This window comes from Puma concolor, chromosome E1, assembly GCF_028749965.1.
Source record: "Puma concolor isolate L17-30 chromosome E1, mPumCon1.1.hap2, whole genome shotgun sequence".
Lineage (NCBI taxonomy): Eukaryota > Metazoa > Chordata > Mammalia > Carnivora > Felidae > Puma > Puma concolor.
This window is the reverse complement of record NC_141680.1, coordinates 46,305,171-46,329,310: the sequence shown is the minus strand read 5'-3', so window position 1 is coordinate 46,329,310 and position 24,140 is coordinate 46,305,171. Positions and strand designations below refer to the sequence as shown.

At 38.6% G+C, this 24,140-nt stretch overlaps 1 protein-coding gene across 2 annotated transcripts in view; it reads left to right on the top strand.

Moving 5' to 3' along the window:
• NSF (N-ethylmaleimide sensitive factor, vesicle fusing ATPase) overlaps window positions 1-24,140 on the top strand; it is a 150,102-nt gene that overhangs the window by 93,441 nt on the left and 32,521 nt on the right. For both annotated transcript variants that reach the window (XM_086687595.1, XM_086687594.1), the window contains exons 13-15: window positions 5,853-5,948; window positions 8,083-8,239; window positions 11,771-11,904. In XM_086687595.1, coding sequence (XP_086543721.1) covers window positions 5,853-5,948; window positions 8,083-8,239; window positions 11,771-11,904 — 387 coding nt within the window. The remainder of the gene's footprint in view (window positions 1-5,852; window positions 5,949-8,082; window positions 8,240-11,770; window positions 11,905-24,140) is intronic.

The window sequence follows — 24,140 nt, the reverse complement described above, 5'->3', positions numbered from 1 at the left end:
CACAGAGGAATTTCTGGGCGGATGTGTTTCTTGGTGGTATAGGACATTTTAGGTAGAGGGCAAAGGAACAGAGACACAAAATAGCATGGTGTCTTAGGGTAATTCAGTATCGCTTCAGCATAAAAGGTAGCGGAGGGGAGGTAGAGAGAGACGTGTGAGGAACAAGTCAGGAGACTAAAGCAGGGAGTGGAGCACAAAGAGCCTTTTATACTGTGCTAAGAAGTATGGACTTTTTTCCTGTGAGTAGTGCTAAGCCATTGAAGAGTTTTAAGAATAGCAGTGACATAGTGCTAAAACAGAAGCTCACTCTGACAGCTGTGTCGAGTGGAGTATTGAGGAGAGTGGAGTTGGCAACATCCTATCACTCGTTCTAACCTGAGGATCAGCAAACTATGGCCCGTGGGCCATATCCAGTTAACCACCCATTTTTATATATAATGTCTTCTGGGAACACACCCATTTATTTATGTGTTATCTGTGGCTGCCTTCATGCTACAATGGTAGAGTTGAGTATTTGCAATAAGGACTGCATTGCCCACAAAGCCTAAAATAGTTACTGTCTCATTTTCTACGGAAAAAGTTTGTCAACCCCTGTTCTAGACTTTAAGTCCATATCTTATTCATGTCTGAATCCCCCCCAGTGCCCTAAATAGGTCTAAATACTGACAACAGAGCAGGTGTTTGGTAAATATTTCTAGTAAACTCATGTATGTATTCTGAATTAAGCTCTACCTATAAGTCGTAATTTCCCTACATAATAGAAGTGACTTTGTTCTAGCTCAGGGATGCCAAAGGTCAGGATAGTGTGGAAATATAGTACTGGGTCCTTCATAGAATGGATCCATCCATCCATCCATCCATCCATCCATCCATCATTCCTTCATCCTTCCTCCTTGCTTTAAGAAATGTCTTAGAAGTGATGGGGACTTCAAGAAAAATTGTGTGAATGATATGAAAATTGTTCCCCACCATACTGATCTCTCAGAACACATCAGTGCATCTTGGTTTAACCCACAGTGGCTCGTGTATTATCAGAGTTTTCGTATATGCACTGGCCACCAGATTATTTTCTTAATCACTTGTAATTTTTACCACAATCGTCCTAATCCAAAATGTCATTCTAAGCCATTGTCTCACAAAGAAACACACATTCTTCAAGCATGTATTGGGTTTATCTACACACGAGGCAATGAGGAATGTTGGAAAGATCACAGATTTTGTAGTCAGTAGGTGTGGCTCTGCATTATAATTCTTATACTTTATTTCTGTCAAGGGGAAATAACTACCTCATCAGGTTTTTGTGAAAATGAAATCAGATACTGTATATGGAAATGCCTTACAGACTAGATAAATGTTAATTATTTCCAATTTCGTTATTATTGGCTGGTTTGAGAGCATACCATAAATATCCTTTACAGTGTCTGAGTTTCTGAGTTTGTTGACTGTTTGCAGTTACAGTTTTTTTCACTGTAAGTGTTAGTTACCACTGTACAGAGTATGTTATCCTTCAGATTTGCAAGTAAGAAGTAGTGCAAGTAGTTGATTTTCTTTCCTTCACGTTTCCCCTGTTTTTACTTTCAGACTTAAGGTAATGCATACTGACTTGTGATCAGTGTCTTTTGTATCAAACAGCTTTTAATTTTTTACAGTGTTTCTGAAATATCTAATACAAGGGACTTCAGGGAAGAGACTTATAGGCCACTAACCCTTAGTCCCCAGAAAGAAATAACGTGAACATCTATTATTGCCTTTTCTGCATTTAAAAAAATCTGTCATCAAAACACTGTTTTCACAACAAGACTCCTCAGCTGAACAAAAGGCGTCCAGTTGTAGTATTTCCATTGCTGTAGATGTTTATAGCTTTGCTAGTAATGATTGATGAATAAGTGTTTAATTTGAAGCTTTTGATCTAAAATTGAGACAGAACTTTAAAACATGCATTCAACTGTTTGTTCTAATGTCCTGTTTCTGCATTATAAAAAGCCAGTATTGGTTTTATTTTGTTTCCTTTTCAAAAGATTTAGGCTTAAATAAACTCAGGTGGACTCAACTAAATGAGTCTTCCCTGTTAGACTGTTTTCTTCAAGTTTTCTGAATCAAGTGGAAAATCCAGTCATAAACACCTGATGTGCATGTCATTTGTACTTGAACCCATGTTTGTGGTCAACTGAAATTCGTATGACATTTGGTTGTTTTTCTCTTGAAAGGAATTTCTGCTTCAGGTAGAAAAGACTCATAACCCAAATTTCTTCTGCTCTAATCGGTTGTAAGGAAGTAAATTGAGGACATGCACGCACACAAAACACACAGACACTTTCCACCTGAATCAAAGCTCTGATTTATGCTTACACAATTTCAATAGCATTATTTCTTATTTTCTGTAGAATTTTGATTGATTAAGGTCATTCTGCCCTTAATTTGAGAGGAATGATAAGAACTTTGAAAGGTCAGATTTAAAAGGTTATGAAATTTAAGGGTGACCACTTGATAATTTGCTTGTGTTGAAATACAAGCTTATTAGTTTCTGCAGGTATAAGTTGAAAGATGTTGCCTCTTCTATATTGATTAGCTGTTATAAATAAAATGTAGGAAAAAAATCACAGTAATTCAGACAAATGAGAAAAGGTTTTCTGAATGAGTAAACATTCAGAATTGTAGAATATTTTACTTTATTTTATTTTATTTTTTTAATTTACATCCAAGTTAGTTAGCTTATAGTGCACCAATGATTTCAGGAGTAGATTCCTTAATGCCCCTTAACCCATTTAGCCCATCCCCCCTCCCACAACCCCTTCCAGTAACCCTCAGTTTGTTCTCCATATTTAAGAGTCTCTTATGTTTTGTCCCCCTCCCTGTTTTTATATTATTTTTGCTTCCCTTCCCTTATGTTCATCTCAGAATTGTAGAATATTTTAAAATTAGATTTTACCAATTTTGACAAAATAGTAAAAGTTAGCTAAGAGAAGTCCTTAGAAAACTTATTTTAATGAAGAGGTAGGAATAATTTAGAATATTGATTGTTTACAATTAGGTAACTTCTAAAATTCCTGTAGTGCCTAACAAAAATTTGTTCTAAAATAAATCCCCTAGCCATCTAATTTACTTTTAATTCATTGAGTGAGCCCTTTCTTAATGGCAAAAAGACAAGTTTCACACAGTTTCAGTCCTGAAATCTGTCATACTTTTTTGGCAAATGTGGAAAGGTAAGATTTTCCCTTCATATTGTTATATGTTTCTATCATTTGAATTTAGTTTCACTAGCAGAGGAAATCAGCACATAAAACATCATAATAAAAGTTCAGGGCTATATAGAGCGGGGACATTTGGAACGAGGCTGGTGGCTTCACTGGGGTTTTAATGTGATTCTGTCAGAGCTCCTTCACTTCCACCTGAGAGTTTACACCTTGTCAAATCCTTTAAAATGTGTCAAAAAGTTTTAATCAGAGTTTAAGACCTTTATGTAAGATTACCTGGGAAGGAAACCTTATATCCCTTAGTTAAATTATCCTACCCTTAATGTAAGAAAACGTACGGGCTTGTGTAGGATAAAATGAGATAATGGGTATGATGAAATGAGAAAATATATGCAAACATACTTTATAACCTATAAAGCACTATAGAGATGTCTATATTGTGAACTGAGCATTATAATTTTTTTCATAGAGGTGCTGTTTCCTGTAACACCATTTCCTTTCTTTAACTTAGAAATGTGAAGTAACTTAGAAATGGCGCCTGGGTGGCTCAGGTGATTAAGCATCTTACTTCAGCCCAGGCCATGATCTCATGGTTCATAGGTTCAAGCCCTGCATCAAGCTCCTTGCTGACAGTGTGGAGCCTGCTTGGGATTCTCTCTCCCTCTCTCTACCCCTCCCCTATTCATGGTTTCTCTCTCTCTCTCTCAAAATACATACATACCTACCTACATACATACGTACATACATAAATGTATGAATAAATTTTTTTGTAGGAGATTCCAGATGCCAGATTATATAGGGAAAAGTGAGAAAGGCTGTCTCCAATACCCCTTGTCTTTCCCTCTCCAGAGGTAGCCAACATTTGGGATGTATCTTTATAATCTTTTCTCTACATTTACAGTCATACGTATGTGTGCTTTTTAAAAAAGATTTTAATGAAATTATTCTGCAGTTTATATTTTTCACTTGGCAGTATATATTGGGTAACTTTCCATCAGTATGCACAAGTCTTCATTATTTTGGACAAATGCACAGTATTCTAGAATATTACAACAATCTAAAATGTAAGATCCATGAGGGCAGGAACCCTGTTTTGAATTGTTATGTCTCTAGTGTCCAGAACAGTGCATAATAACTATTGTGAAAATGCTTGCCTATGCCTCCCTAAGTATATGTGAGAATCATTCTTTAGGGAAGACAGCTGGATATGTGTTCTCTTCTTGTTTCTAGTGTTGCTAGTGAGAGATATGCCAGTTTTACTCTGGTTTCTTTACAGGTAACCTGTTTTTGTCACCAAAAAGTTGTCTAGGACTTCTCTTCACCTTTGGTGTTCTGATAGTTTATAGCAGTGTGTCTAGACAGATGTGGGGTTTTTTCATTTATCTAATGAGCACTCATTGAATCTTTCAAACTGCAAAGACACTCCTTCGGGTGCGGAGAACATTTTTTCTCCTGTCTCTTATTGTTCGTTTCTCTATCATCCTTTCTCTTCTCTCCTTCTGAGACTCCTCTCTGTTAAATTTTTGGATATGTCTTCTATGCTTTTTAACCTTTCTCTTTCACTTTCTGTCATTTCATGGGATTTGGGGCAGGAAGGGAGATAAATAAATGTATTCTGTTTTGCTGTCTTGATCCGGTTTCTGACATAGTTCCTTTTATCCCGTAAGTCTGACTTTTTACAAAATGTTTGTCATTTCATTTGTCTCAACAATCTGTTCCTAAAGGAACCTGACTCGTGTTTTATAATAATCAGTGGAAGGTTAATATTGCTTAATTTACTTTTGTTTTATAGTCAGATGTTTTTGAAGATACCTTTTTTAAAAAACGCAGTGCCATTTACAAATTAGACTCACTTGCCTCGTGCTATTGGGAGTGAGCCCAGTCGCGTTAAAAAATGTGCTAGTGTCTCAATCACTCATCAGGTCCAGGCAGCTCCAAGTGCTGATAAAGGCCTTGATGCTTCTCCAGATGTCTGTTCTAAGTGCTAGCTCCAGGTGCAGTAAGCAGAATATTTGGAGCTGGCACAAAGTATGAGTACAAATCAAAATTGTAGGACCTTGGTCTTCTAGAATAATGGTTCACAAACCTAGCTGAGCATTAGAATCACCCGTGGCACTTTTTAAAACTATAAATGCATGGACCCTCTGTTGAACCTGTCAGATCAAAATCCTGAAGGGAGTCGGGCTGGGCTTCTGTGTATCTTTAAAGGCTCTAGAGGTTATTCCGTATGTAGCCAAGGATGAGAACCACTGTTCTTAGAGACCCTTTGTATGTATTTTCTCCTCCTTGTGCCTTATTTTGAAGGGGAAAAAAAAAAAACAACTCTCCAGCGTTCTTTGGTCCAAATGTGTCCTAATGTACGTAACTGGTACCCTCTGGTAGACACTTAATTTGCTTCTACTCTTCTGCTATTACAAATTACTCTAACAGATATCCCGATACATGTAACTTTGCATACATTTGTGGATATACTCCTGGGATAAATCCCTAGAAGGGGAATTGTTCAGGCAAAAGTTATGTATGTTTGTGAATTTGAGAGAGATGTCTTTTGTCTGTGAAAATATGCTTTTTAAAAAAGTCCCCAGGTATTACATTCTTAGACTGAAAATCGTCTTAAATCTTGGAAGGCCTTACATTTTTGTTTTCATTCCTGATTAGGCCAGCACTAAAGTAGAGGTGGACATGGAGAAAGCAGAGAGCCTGCAGGTGACGAGAGGAGACTTTCTTGCTTCTTTGGAGAATGATATCAAACCAGTGAGTATGGATATTGAGTGATGGATAAACTAAAAAAAAACAAACCCACAATCGCCATGTTACACCGTATTCTGTAAGGTTATATGGTATGTACTTTTAAAAATCAGGAAATCTCAGGATTGGAAATGTCCAGTAGGAGAAATATTTGCACATTAATGCTGATGGCTGAGTAATTAGTACTTAAATTGAAATTATTCCTCATGATAGGGAGATCACCATCTCCTAACACTTGGTACTCTCGGACTTCATTTTTGCCATTCAGTCGAATGTAAAATGAGCTCTCATTTTGGCCTTGATTTGCAGTTCACTGATCACCTATGAATTTAAGTATCTCTGCGTATGTTTATGGGCTATATGAGTGTCTTCTGTGAAATGCTATTCATGTCTTTTGCCTGTTTTTCTGTTGTATTATTTATTCTTTATTTGGTCTGCTCAAGTTCTTTATAATTCTTAATAATTATGTGTTGCAAGTATCTCCTTTAAAGACTAAAATCAATTTGTTTTAGCCCTGTCTACTTTTTTATGACTGTGGTGACTTTTAAATATAAAATAATTACTTTAACTTACTGAGCATTGGAAATGATTTCATCTTTTGCTGTTATCATTCGTAATAGTTACCAAAAATATTAGAGCCCAGCCTAACTGATCTATTCCAAGGTTTTTTTAATGACAAATAATTTGGCTACCAGGAAGGAGAAGCTGAGATAACTTGCTTAGTTAAGTAATTAATAACTTCCTTTTATTTGTTCCAAGGGTCCAGGGGATAAAACAGAAAATATAATGACAGAATGAGTAAGGAAGACTCATATATATGGTTAGCATGGAGGGTCACTGTTTCCAGGTTCAGGTATCTTAAAGCTGCTGCTATGAAGCTTACAGCATATACTTGGAATAATTAAAGACAAAAAGCCAGCCAATCTGTATATTTCCTTCAATAGCCATTCAACAAGTGCTTACTAGACTCCTCCTTTATAACTTTTTACAGGGCCATCGAGTTTCTCATATCCAAAACAGGGAATGATAACTTTCTTCTGTGTACAGGAATCAAAGGACTAGTGCATTCAAGGACAAAAGTGTGGTCTGCAAAATGATTTGGTGGCAAAGTGACAGAGTAATGAGACCACCGTATGTTGTTAAGACAGTATTACAGAGGATGACTTTCTGTGAGGTGCAAGTTCTAAAGAGCTGTTAAAATCATTCCATATGTTGGATAGTGAAAAATTGACTTTTTGAGGGATGTGGTAAATTTTTAAAATTTGAAGTTCTCAAGATATGGGACCTTTAGATTACATTGAGTTATGTTTTCCTACTCATTTCTTCACTTGTTAACCTTTTAAAAACACAATTCCATTAAGTCGCTAAGTACTAAAGTTACTGATCACCCTTGGCAGCTGGTTTGGTGGGAGTTACAATTTAAAACTAGAAGTTGAAAATGCAGAGGGATGTGATTTAAGCTCTGATATGTAGCGAGCACACATAAAATTATTATATATAGTGATTGCTTTTTATTTCCTTTTTCTGATACTTTAGTCTTTCATTATAGTTGCTCAGTGCTACCTCATTCTAAATCTTATATTTACACACATAAACTTACCTTGGTGCCATTTAACTTATGTCCCCCACCACCAAGCTGATGTGGACAAGATCTCCTCAATGCCATTTCATTTCCCATTTTAATCCATGACACCGACAGTCAATGTCAGGATAGTATCTTTGTCTGCTGAGCCAACTGTTTCTAAGTTGTAAGTCCATAATCTCTTTCTCCCTTTGTTCTTAACAGAAGGACACAAGCAGTGTACTCCTTATAGAAACAAGCACATTGGAACCTGCCCTTTCTCAGGGGTTACAAGGGCTTGGGCTCTTGTAGAATCTGACCCTAGAATCTTTGTTTTATTCTGTTAAGTCACCCAAAACAGCTTCCTCCCCACCACCGTTGGGTAAAAGTTTAAATGAGAAATGATAAGATAATGGTTTTTTGTTTGTTTTTATTTGCTTTTCAGGCTTTTTATGTTAATGTGGGATATTGCTCAATACTTTTAATATGTAGGAATTATTACTCATCTTTTATATTTTTGGGAATTTTAGTTTTTATACTGACACTCAAAATGCTTTAAATTATAATTTTCCTCCATAGGCATTTGGCACAAACCAAGAGGATTATGCAAGTTACATTATGAATGGTATTATCAAATGGGGCGATCCAGTTACTCGAGTTCTAGAAGATGGGGAGCTGCTGGTTCAGCAGACTAAAAATAGTGATCGTACACCCCTGGTTAGCGTCCTTTTGGAAGGTGAGAAAGAATGAAGAGATGGCATTAAAAGTTTAAAAAAAAAAAAAGCACTTTTACAAAGTTATTTATTTAGCACATTCCAGAAAAATGAATTATTTTCAGTTTAAAACCTATTCATGATCTAAAAATAGCAATCCAGTTTATGTACCAATATTGTACACAAATTAAAGTTGGGGAGGGGGCATGTTACTGACAAATGATAGTAACTAGTTTCTTGTGGAATTGCATTGAAACTTCTGTTACTTAATAGACTGTGTGATACCACATAGTAATCAACTTGATTAAATAAATATTCACTAAATATTATGTAGTAGACTGTATGATACCACATAATACTTAATTCAATTAAGTAAGTATTCATTGAGTAAAATGTTTTACGTATTGAACCAGTTGCTGGGGATATAAAGACATTCACAGAGTTCAGTCTGGTCATTAAAAAAAACATGTAAACAAATTCTTTTTTTTTTTTTTAATTTTTTTTCTTTTAATGTTTGTTTATTTTTGAGATGAGAGGGGGACAGAGCACAAGCCAGGGAAGGGCAGAGAGAGAAGGAGACACAGAATCTGAAGCAGACTCCAGGCTCTGAGCTGTCAGCACAGAGCCCCATGTGGGGCTTGAACTCATGAACTGTGAGATCATGACCTGAGCCAAAGTCAGACCCTTAACCCACGAAGCCACCCAGGTGCCCCCATGTAAACAAATTCTTAACTACAGTGTATATGTGAAGGTGTGTGTGAATGCAAGTCATTTTGCACAGGATGATCAAAGAAAGCTAAAGGTGGTGTTTAATTTAGACTTGGAAGGATTAGTTAGGAGTTTGCCAAGTAGACAAAAAGGTAAGGACATTCTGTTCACCAGTTAACTTGTTTACAGTTATGATTAGTACAACAACAGAAAAGTTTGGTGAGTCCACATGACAGAGGAATCTAACTCCTTTCAAAGGTCTGGGAGTGAAAGCTCCCTGAAACACATTAAGCCAAGACCTGAAGGGTGAGAAACTGGCTGAGCAAAGTAATTGGGGAAGATGTTCTAGGTGGAGGGACCAGCATGTGAAAAAGCCCTGGATGGGAAGGAGATGGAAACAGAAAAGGAAGGGCTCCTGGGTGGCTCAGTTGGTTGGGCATCCACCTTCGGCTCAGGTCATGATTTCGTGGTTTGTGGGTTCGAGCTCCATGTCAGGCTCTGTGCTCCCTCTGTGCAGTTTCTGTGTCCCTGTCTCTCTGCCCCTCCCCCACTCATACTCTGTCTTTCTGTCTCTCAAAAATAGATATAAAAAAAAAAGGAAGGAAGGAAGAAAGAAAAAAAGAAAGAGAGAAAAGGAGAGTGGCTAGGCATGAATCCAAAGAAGTAAACAGGAGCCAGTTCATGCACAGCCTTGTGGGCCATATTAAAGATTTAGTCTCTGTCTGAGGGGCAGTTGGTAGGGTTTTCAGCAGTAAAGTGACATGATAAGGTTTGTATTTTCAAAATGTCGTGACCACTTTATGACAGAGGATGGATTGGAGAGTCAAAAAAGATACAGGGGAAACCAATGGTTAGAAGCAGTCGCATTAATGCACCTTGATGAAAGTTGATTGTGGTTTGAAGTAACATCCTGGTAGTGGAGATGGAGATAAGCAGACCATTTTGAGAAATATTTAGGAGGTAGAAGGAAAGAGGATTTATAATAATCATTGTTATTACTCATAATTAAGCTAACATTCTTTGAATTGTTATTATTGGTTAGTCACTCTACTAGCACTTTGCATACACTATCTTATTTAAACCCCACTTCAATCCTATGAAGGCAGATGCTTCTGTTATCCCTATCTTGTAGATGGGGAAGCTGAAGCTTAGAAATATTAAATAACTAGATTGAATATGGGGAGAGGTATCAAACATGATCACCAGGTTTCTAGTATACACAACCTGGTAAATGGTGCTGTGTACTAAGACTGGGAACACTAGTGGAGAAGCAGATTTTAAGAAGAAAGGTTTTGAGTTCAGTTTTGGACATGTTGAGATTGAGGTTCCTATAGAATAATTGAATTGGAAATGTTGAGCAGCCCATTGGATATGTGGGCTCAGAAGAGAGGTCTGGCTGACAATAACATTTATGAGTTGTCTGTGTATAGACTGTTGTTGAATCCATGGTGGTTGGGTGAGGTTACTTACAGAAAGGGTGTAGGTTGAGAAGAAAAGGGGGCTTGGAACTGATCTCTGAGATCTGTCAACATTTAAGAAGCAAGTAAAGCAGGAAGAGTTGACAAAGACTGAGAAAGAGTAACCAGGGAGGTAAGAGGGGGAGAAGAGAAGGTGCTGTTACAGAAGCCAAGAAAAGTATTTGTAAAAAGAGAAGAGTTCTCCCATTGTATCAAATATTCCCAAGAGGCCAACAGATAAAGTGTCTGTTGGATTTGGTGACATAGAGGTCATTGATGACCCAGATGGGAGCCTGTTCCATGTAATGGGAATGGAAACCATAGCATTTGTTTGAGAATGGAGGGAAAATGCAAAGTGGCAGCCAGTGTAGATAATTGTTTAGAGAAGTTTCATTTTGAAGGGAGAAGCAAGACTAGTGTTGAGGGGTGTGAAGTCCAGAAAGTTTTTTTGCTTTGTGTTCAAATGTGCTTAAATGCTATTGGAAAGACCAGGGAAGACGAAGAGATGGAACATATGGGGAAGAGGATACAGTCAGTAATGTCAGGTTCTTTTTTTTTTTTTTTTTCAACGTTTTTATTTATTTTTGGGACAGAGAGAGACAGAGCATGAATGGGGGAGGGGCAGAGAGAGAGGGAGACACAGAATCGGAAACAGGCTCCAGGCTCCAAGCCATCGGCCCAGAGCCCGACGCGGGGCTCGAACTCACGGACCGCGAGATCGTGACCTGGCTGAAGTCGGACGCTTAACCGACTGCGCCACCCAGGCGCCCCAGTAATGTCAGGTTCTTGAGAAGATGGGAAGGAAGAATCGGTTGGTTTATGGGTGGAAAAGGGACACATCTTCCATTTCACAGAAGGGAAGGAGGAGAAGATGTCTAAATACAGTTAAGCTTATAGATTTGGCTGCCTTTATGAGAAGGCCTAAATCTTTAAAATTTTAGCTTTTAAAGTCGTATTTGCTTCTAATAAGGCAGTTTTCCCCTGCCCACAATATTATCTCCTAAGAAGGTCGTATTTGTTTATTAGACAAGTGATTTGGTAGAACTAATAACATAGGACAGATAATGTGTTTGAAGGTATTCTTCTTTTTTTTTTTTTAAGAAACAAAACCCTTGCATATTATATATTTAGCCAGAAGTTTGAAAGATTAAGACTATGAGAAAGAAAGAAGGAATGTATTTCATCATACCTTTGAGAAATGCTAATCAGTTCATTAAGTTTAGTTGCTAATAAATAAGAGAAAACATGTCTGCTGTGAAATTGTGTCAGGAAATGTTAATGAGCAACTAGTTGAGACCTCAGTACATTGTGGATAAAAGTTTAAACTTGTTTTATTCCCCTTTGCTTGGTTTGGCTTTTTTCCCCTGACTTGCTCATATCTTTATGCAGGCCCTCCTCATAGTGGGAAGACTGCTTTAGCTGCAAAGATTGCAGAGGAATCCAACTTCCCCTTCATCAAGATCTGCTCTCCTGATAAGATGATTGGCTTTTCTGAGACAGCCAAGTGTCAGGCCATGAAGAAGGTATCAAGATTTTTGCTTTCATTTGAATCTCCTATCTCTTAGATACATGTGTGTACACATGTACATATCTGTCTATCTTTGTACCTGTATAGCAGCTATGTTCTTCTCAAGTGGAACTAAATTATCAGCAGAATTTGGGGGGAAATGGGACTGTTTAGATAGATTTAACTTTGTAATGCATTTTTATTAGCATTCCTTTATCTTCTAAGTTATGTTTTGTTTAATACGTATTACTATTAAGTTTGTACTGACTTGATTGAAAGAAAGATCAGGTTAAAAGTATTTGAGTAGAGTGGAGCAAATTCATTTAGGATTTAGGATTTTTTTTTTTTTAATCAATGTACAAAATCAAACTTTTGGAGATCAGTTAGGTTGTGTGGTTTGGGAAAGAACAGAGGTAGATCATTGGAAAGCTATTCTCAAGTCCCCTACAAAAGGATGGTGATATAGTAGGTAATGATCACAATCTGCTTGGCGACTCGATGCGGTCCTCATCTTTCTTTTTCTTTCCAAGTGCCATTTGTCGCCTTCTTAATATGACTACTTTGAACCGTCAGTGAAAGGAAGAGCAACATAGAACAGAGTCCCAGAGCTGAAAGAACTCTAAGACCATCTCTTACATTTGAGCAAGTGCCGTGTCAGGCCTCTGGGATAGCAAGTGGCTGCTCTTTAAAAACACAAAAATCACTGATAAGACTTAATGGCTGTCACTTGGGAGCCAGTGTTCCCGTCGATATTCTGATTTGGTGTACTCCCCGACAGTGAAGAAGTTATTTTTTATATGTAGTCGAAGTATTTCTCCTACTTAAATCCTATTTTTCATGCTTGAACTTTTATAGATATGAACTGACTCTAAGTTAATGAAATGTGGGAAAATCAGAATCCGAGAAAAGAGCCTTGAGAATTGGAGTGCAGCCTGGTAAAGATAGCTCAGGAGTTCTTTTACCTTGTTCCTAGGCTCCCACTTTATAAAGATATAGGATACGACTTTAGGGGTTTCTTAAGGGAAGAGACAGAAGAGGAAAATATATTTTAAAATATATATAAATTGAGAAGTCAGCTTCTCGTTTGTGCAGGTGGCAGAAGATTGTTGGTATAAGGTGCTGGAAATGGGTGGAGGGGGCAGAGCTTGAACCAGGATTCTTCTCCTACACACTGTAACATCAAGATAAATATTCTAGGTTTTTTTTTTAATTTATTTTTTTTTATGAATTTATTTTCAAGTTAGTTCATACAGAGTAGTCTTGGCTTCAGGAGTAGAACCTGGTGATTCATCTCTTACAAAGAACACCTAGTGCTCATCCTGAAAAGTGCCCTCCTTAATGCCCGTCACCCATTTAATCCACCCCAGATCAACATTCTTTATAAAGGTCTTTGAAATTGGGTGTGAAAGAGAACCCAAAAAGACACAAAAAGAACCTAAATGTCATAGTTTTTTCTGTGTCTGAGGTGACACCGGTAGTACCTGTCCTTCTGGGGAAAATCTAGACGGAATCACTAGAACCAGTAACTTCCCTAATGTAGGTAGGGGTTGCTTTTCTTTGTTTTTTAGTTTTTTCCTTCTCAGGGGAACCCTTAAACAACTTCCTCTGGTGAAACTTTAAATAATAGCCCTTGGACCCTGTGACCATTGAACGTACCACTTAATTGAGCGGCTAATTCTGTTTGTATTTCCCTAAGTCCTCTAATTCCTTATACTTGTTCAAAAATAGTAGTCTTCTGTACAGATGGTAAATGACTCCATTGCTTTTCACCAGCTGCCAGCTTCTACCTCAGATGTACTCTGAGATGTGGGTGGATGGTCCTAGTTTTTCTATAAAGTTTTAAAAAAGCACTTTAGGCTCCTACAGATCAAAGCTGCTTTGTAAGTGTGAGATATTATCATTTTTATTATTTTAATCTCTTGCAAATTGACTTGAGGGGGGAAGGTAATAGATGCTGGGCTTAGAGGCTTAAATGGTTAAATTAATGACTTAATAACTTATGATTTAATCTTTAAATTGTTAAAACCTTTCAAGGTAGAGTTTTAGATGAGCAGAAGGCTAAGGAATATAAAAATAAGTGTCTATACAAGCTTATTCAAAATTGTTTCGATTCATGATTCACTGTCTGGATCATCCATGCACCCTTAAAGTTACAAAAATTATTTCCATGTCGTCAGTATTATAAATTCCTATTAGACTTTTCGGTTTTTCTTGACAAAAAAAAAAAAAAGAAAAGAAAAAAAAAGTCATTCCCTGTAACTAAAGTACAGAACAAAGAATGAAGCCTAGGAGTCTTAGAAATATATCAGAAATATTGCAAAATCCTACCCTGCAAATAGTTTTCACATTGTTGCCTAATGATAGGTTGACAAACGCCTGAGGGCTCAAACCAGTCTAAAGGTGCTAAGTCTTCCAGGCTGCTTTTGAAAATGAAATATAAATGCCATTCCTTAGAGCTTCTGGTCTACCTCCCACTGCTGTAATCTTTCCTCCATTTTTAGTGTAAGGATGGGAAGAAGATGTTTTCTTTCTTCGTTTTTTTTTCCCCCCCAGAGCACAAATAATCTATAATTTTTTATTAATTGTGGAGAGGACATTTCTTTCTTTTTGAGTTCTACCCCCCTCCCCAAAGATGTAGCTTTTCCTGATCACAAAAATAATTTTAAAAATACAGAAAAGAACACAGAAGAAAAGAAAAAAGAATCCATGTTTATCTTTCAACTTTCTTGTATGCTTCGACACATATACACATGCATTGTGTATGGGGGATCACATTGGACATACTGGGTTTTGGGTTTTTTTTTTTTTTTTTAAGTTTATTTTATTATTTGAGAGAAAGAGAGCACAAGCAGGGGAGGGGCAGAGAGAGAATCTCAAGCAGGCTCCATGCCAGTAGCACGGAGCCCAGGGTGGAGCTCAGTCCCATGAACCCTGAAGTCATGACCTGAGATGAAATCAAGAGTCAGACACTCAACTGACTGAGCCACCAGGTGCCCCTGGACATACTGTTTGAAACCTGCTTTTTTCATGTAATCTATTACGAGCCTTTTTCCGTGTCATTAAAATGTATCTCAGTATTATGTCAATAACTGTATAATGTTCATTTATTTATTTTTAATGTTTTTATTCATTTTCGAGAGAGTATGAGCAGGGAAGGGACAGAGAGGGAGACGGGGGATCTGAAGCAGGCTCTGTGCTGACAACAGCGAGCCCAATGCAGGTCTCGAACTCAGGAACCACAAGATCATGACCTAAGCTGAAGTTGGACGTTCAAGCGACTGTCACCCAGACGCCCCTGTATATTTATTGAAATATTCGCCTTTTGCTGGACATTTAGTTTGTTTCCAGGTTTTTTCACAATTAAAAATAATATTCTTTAGAACTATCAAACTAGAGAAATCACCGTCCCCATTTTCTTACTAGATTTTTCTTAGAGTAGCATCATATTCTATTGGCTGGGAACTTGGGCTTAGGTTTCAAATAGATCTACCTTAGAATCACAGCTCCACCACACTTACCAGGTCTTACAGTCACTTAACTTATAAGCCTCTGTTTTCTCGTGTATGAAATGAAGATAATATTCAGAATTAAGTGAGATGGTAATCTATGTAAAGTATGTGCAGTGCTTTGGGATAGAATATGTGCTCAGTAAAGTGTAGTTGTTATTTTTACTTATCATTATTGCTGTATATACATTTCTGGTTACTTCCTTGAATTCTCCGAATTGGGATGCTGAGGTAAAAACATTGATATTTTGAAGATTTCTGATGAATATTGGTATCAAAACTCTTATGTAAAAATACTGCTGATTTATAAAGTGTACTTCTTCAAAAAGTTGTACCAGTTTACATCCGCAGCCCCATCATGTGAATGTCAGTTTCCTTGGACTCTCACCTACACTTGATATTATTAAAATATTTTTCCTGGGGTGCCTGCCTAGCTCCGTTGGTGGAGCATGCAACTCTGGATCTCGGAGTTGTGAGTTCGAGCCCCATGTTGGATGTAGAGATTATTTAAAAATTAAATCTTTAAAAAAAAATAATAAAGCTTTTTTTTTTTTTTTTTTTTTTTTTTTTTGCCAATTTGTGAGGTAAAAGATTGGTATTTAAAATTATTTCTTCAGGGGCACTTGGGTGGCTCAGTCGGTTAAGCATCCAACTCTTGATTTCAGCTCAGGTCATGGTCTCAGTTCCTGAACTTGAGCCCCCACATCAGGCTCTGCCCTGACAACCTGGAGCCTCCTTGGGATTCTTTCTCTCCCTGTCTCTAAGCCCTTCCCCCACCCATGCGTGCGCATGTGTGTGTGCATGGGCGTGCGCACACTCTCCTTCTCTCAAAAATAAACATTTAAAAAATTTCTTCAGCTACATTTTAATGAGTAAGTACTCAAGTTGAAAGATTTTTTAAAATGTTTTGTAACAGTAATAGTTGAAATTAAAAACTATAATTTCATATAATTTAACATATTTTTGCTAAAGAAAGACGATCTGACTAGCTAATTCATAGAATATCGTTATGTACCATTTTATTGCTTAAACCAAGAGGTAAGAGTTTTTGTTAGTAGGGAGACCATTCGGCCTGTTTTAATGAGTATCTTAGAGATTTAATTGTAATTAAGCTATTGCTTCTTGTTCACATATGGAGGGTGCTAAAATACATGATAGTTTATTCTCAGTTCATTAAAAATTTACCTTGTACTTCTCTTAATTTGCTTAATCCTTTCTCTGTGGAGAGAAATCCTTTCTCAACACTGCCATTACCCCACATTCAGGGGTGGGGTGGGCGGGGATACCACGTGTTCCATTAAGATATTTGAAGGATTTACAGACCTTCTTCTCCCTAGTTTATGTTTGCGTCCTAACTCCATTCTGTTTTTATTTTTTTATTTATTTATTTTTTTTAATTTTTTTTTTTCAACATTTATTTATTTTTGGGACAGAGAGAGACACAGCATGAATGGGGGAGGGGCAGAGAGAGAGGGAGACACAGAATCGGAAGCAGGCTCCAGGCTCTGAGCCATCAGCCCAGAGCCCGACGCGGGGCTCGAACCCACGGACCGCGAGATCATGACCTGGCTGAAGTCGGACGCTTAACCGACTGCGCCACCCAGGCGCCCCTCCATTCTGTTTTTAAATTTCTGTTCCTTTATCCATTTTGCATCTATATTTTTTAAAAAATCTATTTTACTATTTCTATTAGTGCCATTAAATGAACAAAAGAACAAAACAGTAGAGTTTGATTTTAACTAATTACCTAATCTTGATGCTTTCCGAGTACACGATCAGTACAGAGATGAAATGGAACAATCCAGTGTGACTAAATTGTTTGAACAAAATTAAGTAGGAATATCAGTGATTTATAAAACTATACCCACTAATAACATAATATGGTCTTGTTTTTAAAGGACTGAAAATTAATGGGAGAAATTTTCCTTTCCACTAGCTTTGCAAGAAGGAAATAATCTTCTCTGAATATCCTCCTGTAAATCCCACTGCAAATTGTAGTCTGTACAGAACAGAATCATGGTGCCTAATCCTCCTCTTTTCATGGTTTAGTCCATACAAAGAGCAGAGCTGGAAATTGGATCTTTTGACAGCAGTTACTAAGCAACAGAATTTGGATGTTTTTGGTTAACATCCTAATATATCAGGTAGCTGATTTGCCGAAGTTTGTGCACGTATTAAATGAGAGAAGTGGACACTCCGGAAGTGACTGCGGGTCCCTGTATGGCTGGGGGGGCGGGCGCATGTCGTTGTTTTGTTTAATACACTCTGTCTTTGGGCGTTCGTATCTCTTTGGCACACAAAGGAGAATAGTGCCGATCTTTAGTGGAACTTTCAGACCTTGTGACTTTTTATATTATTAAGAATACCCCACTCTGTGGTTTGTGTTATGTGAAAAATGTAAGAATTTTTCCTGAAAAGCAGGGAAAACAAATGAGGGATTTTAAGGTCATTCCAGGAAGCTTTAGTGCTTTGCCAAAAGTTTAGGTCCACTTCCCGAGGCAGTTTCATTAGAAGACAGCTAATGTTTGCTTGGTCTACTCCCAGGTTATTTTTAGAAACTAGAGATTATTACTGATAGCACCGATTTGAATTTGCTCATTTACGTTTTTATATGCTACCAAATATGATTAGGGTATGCTTTCAACTAATTGCTGACAGATTTACTACATTAAGGATTTTCTAAGTCATCAGATTCCTACTGTCATCAGATTCCTCCTAACTAGGTGCTTCACGCCAACCACTTCAGAATTGAGATGAACTCTTTCAGCCCCAGAAGAACCAGAGAATTTGGCTTCACTTGCCTCAGAGCACTAATGAGGTTATAGAAAATGGAGGATAGAATCCACTTAGAACATGCTTTGCTGTGGTTTGTGATTCTGAAAGGCTGGGATTAACGTGGAGCTCATGCTGGCGTGTTCCCATGTGTATTCATGTAGACTCCAGAAGCTGCAGCTGCCGCCCCTCCCCTACACACAGGTGGCTCCCAGCTTGTCTGTAGATTCCAGGAGTGGGCTCTGTGCCTGGGGAACTTGCAGTGTCCTTGAGGACCATAATCAGACCTGCCCCAAGCCCTTTGTGGCAGGAGCCCCACGCCTCTTTTCCTCCGTGCTTGCATAGTGCTTCCAGCATGTTCTTGCCTTCAGCCCAGGCTCCTCGTACTTTAGTCTCTTATGACCCGCTACCTACCTGGCATACAAGAGATGTGGTACTCAAGAGTAGAAATAGACTGTGGGATTCTCTGTTTTCTAGAGAAACTGTCCATCTTCTAGAACAGACCTGTCATTATGTGTGTGTTGACCAATGCTACTCTTTATGCACTTTTTCTTCAGTCCTTCCAATTCTTTTTCTTTAGGCTTCTCTTCCAGGCTTCTTATCAGACTCTAACGCTATATATACTGATAATTTTACCTGTTGATATTTACTGATATTATATGCTGATAATTTTATACTGAGAAGTTTCCTGTAGGAAACTTCCTGATAAAACTAGGATGACCAGACATTCCAATTTGCTTTGAGCAATCCTGGTTTTTACCTGTTCTTCCAGCATGATTATTAACAGCTCCCTACTTTCAGGTGTCCTGGTTTGCATGATAACTATTTATCTGATCCCCAACTGAGAACCTCTCCACGAAGATGAAACTTGAGCATCGTATGTACTTTTGTCGTACTAAGTGAGAGGATCTGAATTTAAATTAATTTTTAAAGACACTTTGGGAGGGGCTCCTGGCTGGCTCAGTTGGTAGAGCATGCGTGCGACTCTTGATCTCAGGGTTGTAAGTTCAAGTCCCACGTTGGGTGTAGAGGTTACTTAAAAATAAAAATCTTGGGGCGCCTGGGTGGCACAGTCGGTTAAGCGTCCGACTTCAGCCAGGTCACGATCTCGCGGTCCGTGAGTTCGAGCCCCGCGTCAGGCTCTGGGCTGATGGCTTGGAGCCTGGAGCCTGTTTCTGATTCTGTGTCTCCCTCTCTCTCTGCCCCTCCCCCGTTCATGCTCTGTCTCTCTGTCTCCCAAAAAATAAATAAAAAACGTTGAAAAAAAAATTAAAAAAAAAAAAATCTGTTTAAAAAAAAAAATAAAAAAAAAAAAAATAAAAATCTTGAAAACAAGCAAACAAGGAGTCTTTGAGAACGACCACTAGCCCAGCTTGAGCCCATCTGCCTGACTTTTGTTTGGCGCCATTTGTTGTGCAGCGGCACTGTGTATCTATCTGCCCTGTGCCCTTAGCAATGGTAAGTTTGGCACGTCAGTTGTAGTGCTCTAGCTGGGGCGGTTTGTACATTTTTCTTTTTTTTTTCTGCATCTTTCTTTCTGGTACCACTCCTCCTTTTTGGGTTTATCTACCTAAAGTTGTGGTAGAACTTCCCAACTCACTGTGTAAATATCTCACTTAGATTTTCATCTGGCAGCTAATTGCATGTACTTGTCAGTCAAATCTGAGTGTCTTCTTAGTGAACATTGTGCTGGGGCCTGGGCCAGGGAGCCTAGACTGGAAGGGACTGAGGACACTAGGCCAGAAACAGGGATCTGGGGGAAGGGTGGTGACCTTCCATTACACTAGTAAAGAATTACGTGTGTAAGAAGTGAAAGGGGTGTGTGTATTTAAATTAGAGCAGAGTTGCTACCCAAAGGAGTTTCAGTTGACCTGTCAACTGAAACTGGTCAAGTTACAACTGGAATCGCACAGCCTTTGTCATGGTTAGTAGGTTGTTAAGAGAGTTAGCTGTAAGTGCTCCTCTCCTCATGATAGTAATTAGTACATTAAGAGCTGTCTGTAAAAAAAAAAAACAAAAAAAACCAACTACATTAAATGACTGCCGTAGGTACTTTTCTTCTAAAATCTTACAGGTAAATCATGCAGTCAACTATGAAGGGATTTGTAATGCTTCATGAACACAGTATCTGAGGTAAATTGGTGGGACAGCGTACCAATTTATCATCAGTTTTGACCCCAGCAATGTCCCGAGTAAGATTTCTGTAGCAGTGTAAGCTCTCCACTGTTCTTGAGAAGGGAGACGGACTGATTCAGGAAAAAACTAGTACTGCAAATAGCCAGTCCACCATGTCCCCGGGCCCTGTGGCTCTAACCCACAATATTGCAGCCTGACAGACAGAGTTCCATGATGGCATCAGAGCCTTTGTGGAATTCTGAACAGTGATTTGAAGAGCAAGCATTATTTTCAGGGACTCCTTGAAATCACTAAAGTTTATAGGATACCACACTGGCTGCGATATTGGGTCCGGTCTTCAAAAAAATAGCAAAGAGCCACTAAGGAACTGCTTCTAAACTTCTCTACTATCTTGAATTCACCAACTCAAACCTAAAAGGGTCCATCATTATGTATCAGGAGGCTGAAATAAATGTCCTATTTTCCTTCCCTTTGAGGGGCGGTGCAAGGAGAGGTGAGGGCCTTCTCTTTCCCTGCTCTTTACATGTACTCATCATGACCCATCCCCAGACGACCTTCTCCTCTGTTCTCTATTTTAGTGGCCGAACCAGAAAGAACCCTTGACTCTAGTTTCCTCCTCATTACCACACCCGTTCATCACCAAGTCTTTTCAGTTCTGCCTCCTAAACATCTCTAGAGTCCATCCACTTATAGAACACCCCCCCTCCCACTTCCAGACCACCATTATCTTTCACCTGGAATTCTACAGTATTAAACAACGATTACTCCCTTCTGATGTTTTCTCTACATCAGGCAGAAAAATGTTTCTTAATCATAAACCTGACATGTTAGTCCATTATTTAAAATCCTTTAGTGGTTGGGGCGCCTGGGTGGCGCAGTCGGTTAAGCGTCCGACTTCAGCCAGGTCACGATCTCGCGCTCCGTGAGTTCGAGCCCCGCGTCGGGCTCTGGGCTGATGGCTCAGAGCCTGGAGCCTGTTTCCGATTCTGTGTCTCCCTCTCTCTCTGCCCCTCCCCCGTTCATGCTCTGTCTCTCTCTGTCCCCAAAATAAATAAACGCTGAAAAATAAATAAATAAATAAATAAATAAATAAATAAATAAATAAAATAAATAAAATCCTTTAGTGGCTTTTCATTTCCTTACAGTAAAACTCATACGAGATGTAAGATACTTTACGTCCAGGCTCTTTCATCACCTCTTCTGCTTCAACTCTCACCAACCATTTCCCACACATACCACACCAACATCTCTTCATTTTAATTCTTACTGACTATATTGTCAGTTCCTGCATTGCTTCTGAATTTTCTCACTCTGAGCCTCCTAATATTCAGTATGCTCCTCTCGGAACAGTTTCTTCTCCGTTTTCCACTGGTTGTGTATCCTTCAGGTCTCAGCTTAAATGTCACTTCCTAAACTTAGGACACCATCGTTGATTCCATAATCCTCGGTGTCAGTTAGGATAGGCTAAGTTATGCTGCAATACTGAGCAACCCTCAAATCTCAGTGGCTTAACATAACACGGTTTAATTCTTATTCACACTGCATGTCCATCATGGCTCAGAGGGGGAGCTCTGCTCATTGAAGTTTCTCAGAAACTCAAACTAACATGTAACAGAGGCTCCATCTCACATGTGATGGCATGATAGCCGAGGCCAGATAAAGCGAACATGGTGAATTGTGCAGTAGCTCTTAAAGCTCCTTTCGGAAAGTGATCTATATTTCCAGTCACATTTCATTAACCGATACAAGCCCCATAGCCATCCCTGACGTAAGAGGGGGTGGAGAACTACAGCCCGACCACATGCCAGCTCGTGTGTGGGTCTCCCCAGTGACTACCCCAGCTCTTTCGCTATACAGCACCATCTCATCTTGTATTTCCTCCAGCATAGTAGCGTCATGCTTCATTATGGTTACGTGGACCTGCTCCCCCACTCCAGTTTTTGCGGAGGTGGGATCGTATATGTCTTTTTCGTTACTCTCTCCATTGCCTTCATTAATGCTTGACACATAATAGGAATTCAAAATTATTTGTTGAATGAATGAATAGACCAACGCCCTAAGATTTGGTACTTGACCCATTGTTCTTTTACCTCTACCATTTCTCCTTGAAGATATCATCCCCTCTCGTGGTTTCAGCAATCACTGACTGCCCTGAAGGTGAGCCCCATACCCTGACTTCAATCGTACATCTCCAACTACTTGTTGATATTTCTGCTTGAATTTAAAATGCAAATTTACTCTTACAGAAAATATTTATTGATTACTTTCTGGTAAGGCATTATATTAAGTAATGTGAGGATACAGAGATAATTAAGACACCACTTGCCTTCAAAGGGCTTATAGTCTAGTATAATACAAGGAAGAATACAATGGACCCTTAATATGTGTACAATATACAAAATGCTGTACCAAAACGGAACAGAGACAAGTGATTTATGGCAAGATGGAATTAGAACTTGTGTCGTTTGAACCACCAAATCCACTGGGCAAGTATAAATACTATTCTGTGCCAGATCCTAAAGACAACACGAATAAAGTTTTTATCCACCTCACAATCCAGCGGGGAGATACATAGCTGAGGAGGCAAGAGTAAATGGGATTTTAAAATGGGATTTAACACAATGTGGGAGAGTGAGCAAGGGGTTAAGGGGACAGTGCAAAGGAAAGCAAGCAACAGAGGTGTTCTTTCACACACGCAAGCAGGAAACCTTTATTAAGCACCAGTGACGTGTCAGACATTGCAAACCTAATACTGAGTAAGACAGTTCCTACCTTAAAGAACAGATAGCATGTTGGGAGGAACCTACTATCTAGATTGTCCACTTTGCCAGGGTTTTTGTTTTACATCTTTGAGGGTGACTTTTGAGCATAAAAGGACCGTGTAGAGCTAATTTGAGGCTTAAAGAATGAAAAGTCGGGGTGCCTGGGTGGCTTAGTCTACTGGTTGAGTGTCCAACTCTTGATTTTGGCTCAGGTCATGATCTCACAGTTTGTGAGTTCTAGCCCCGCATTGGGCTCTGCGCTGGCAGCACAGAGCCTGCTTGGGATTCTCTCTCTCTCTCTCTCTCTCTCTCTCTCTCTCTCTCTCTTTGCCCCTCTCCTGCTCACGCTCTCTATTAAATAAACAAACAAACAAAGCTAACTTTAAAAAAATGAAAAGTCAGCATACTAAAATTTTGTAATCTAAAACCTAGTTTTTCAACACAAAACAAACTTTTTTTTTTAACGTTTATTTATTTTTGAGAGACAGAGAGAGAGCACAAGTGGGGGAGGGGCAGAGAGAGAGAGGGAGACACAGAATCTGAAGCAGGCTCCAGGCTCCGAGCTTTCAGTACAGAGTCCGACATGGGGCTTGAGCCCACAAACCATGAGATCATGACCTGAGTTGAAGTCAGACGCTTACCTGACTGAGCCACCAAGGCTTCCTGAAAACAAACTTTAAAAAAAGTTCAGTTACATCTCTTATTCTATTTGTAAGTCTAGTGAAATTTAGCAATTCCTTTAAAGGGGACTTTTACAACTTAATTAAATTTCTTTTAATATTTTAAATTATATTTACCCATTTAAAGTATTTTGTTTTCTCTTTGAAGTACTTCAGTTGTTTGTCTAACAAAACATTGAGTTTCAAAGTAATTATATTTACTTAATGATAAGTTAAAATACAACTAATAATAAAAGTATGGTGAGCCTTAGATTATCTTTACTATATGAAAGGCTATTTAAGTTATCTCTTACCTTCCAATGTAAAAGTTTATAAAAATGAATTATCCAATTGTGTATTTTAAATTGAACTAGCAAGGCTAATCTCATCTTCATACGGTAAATTTTCTTAACTGTT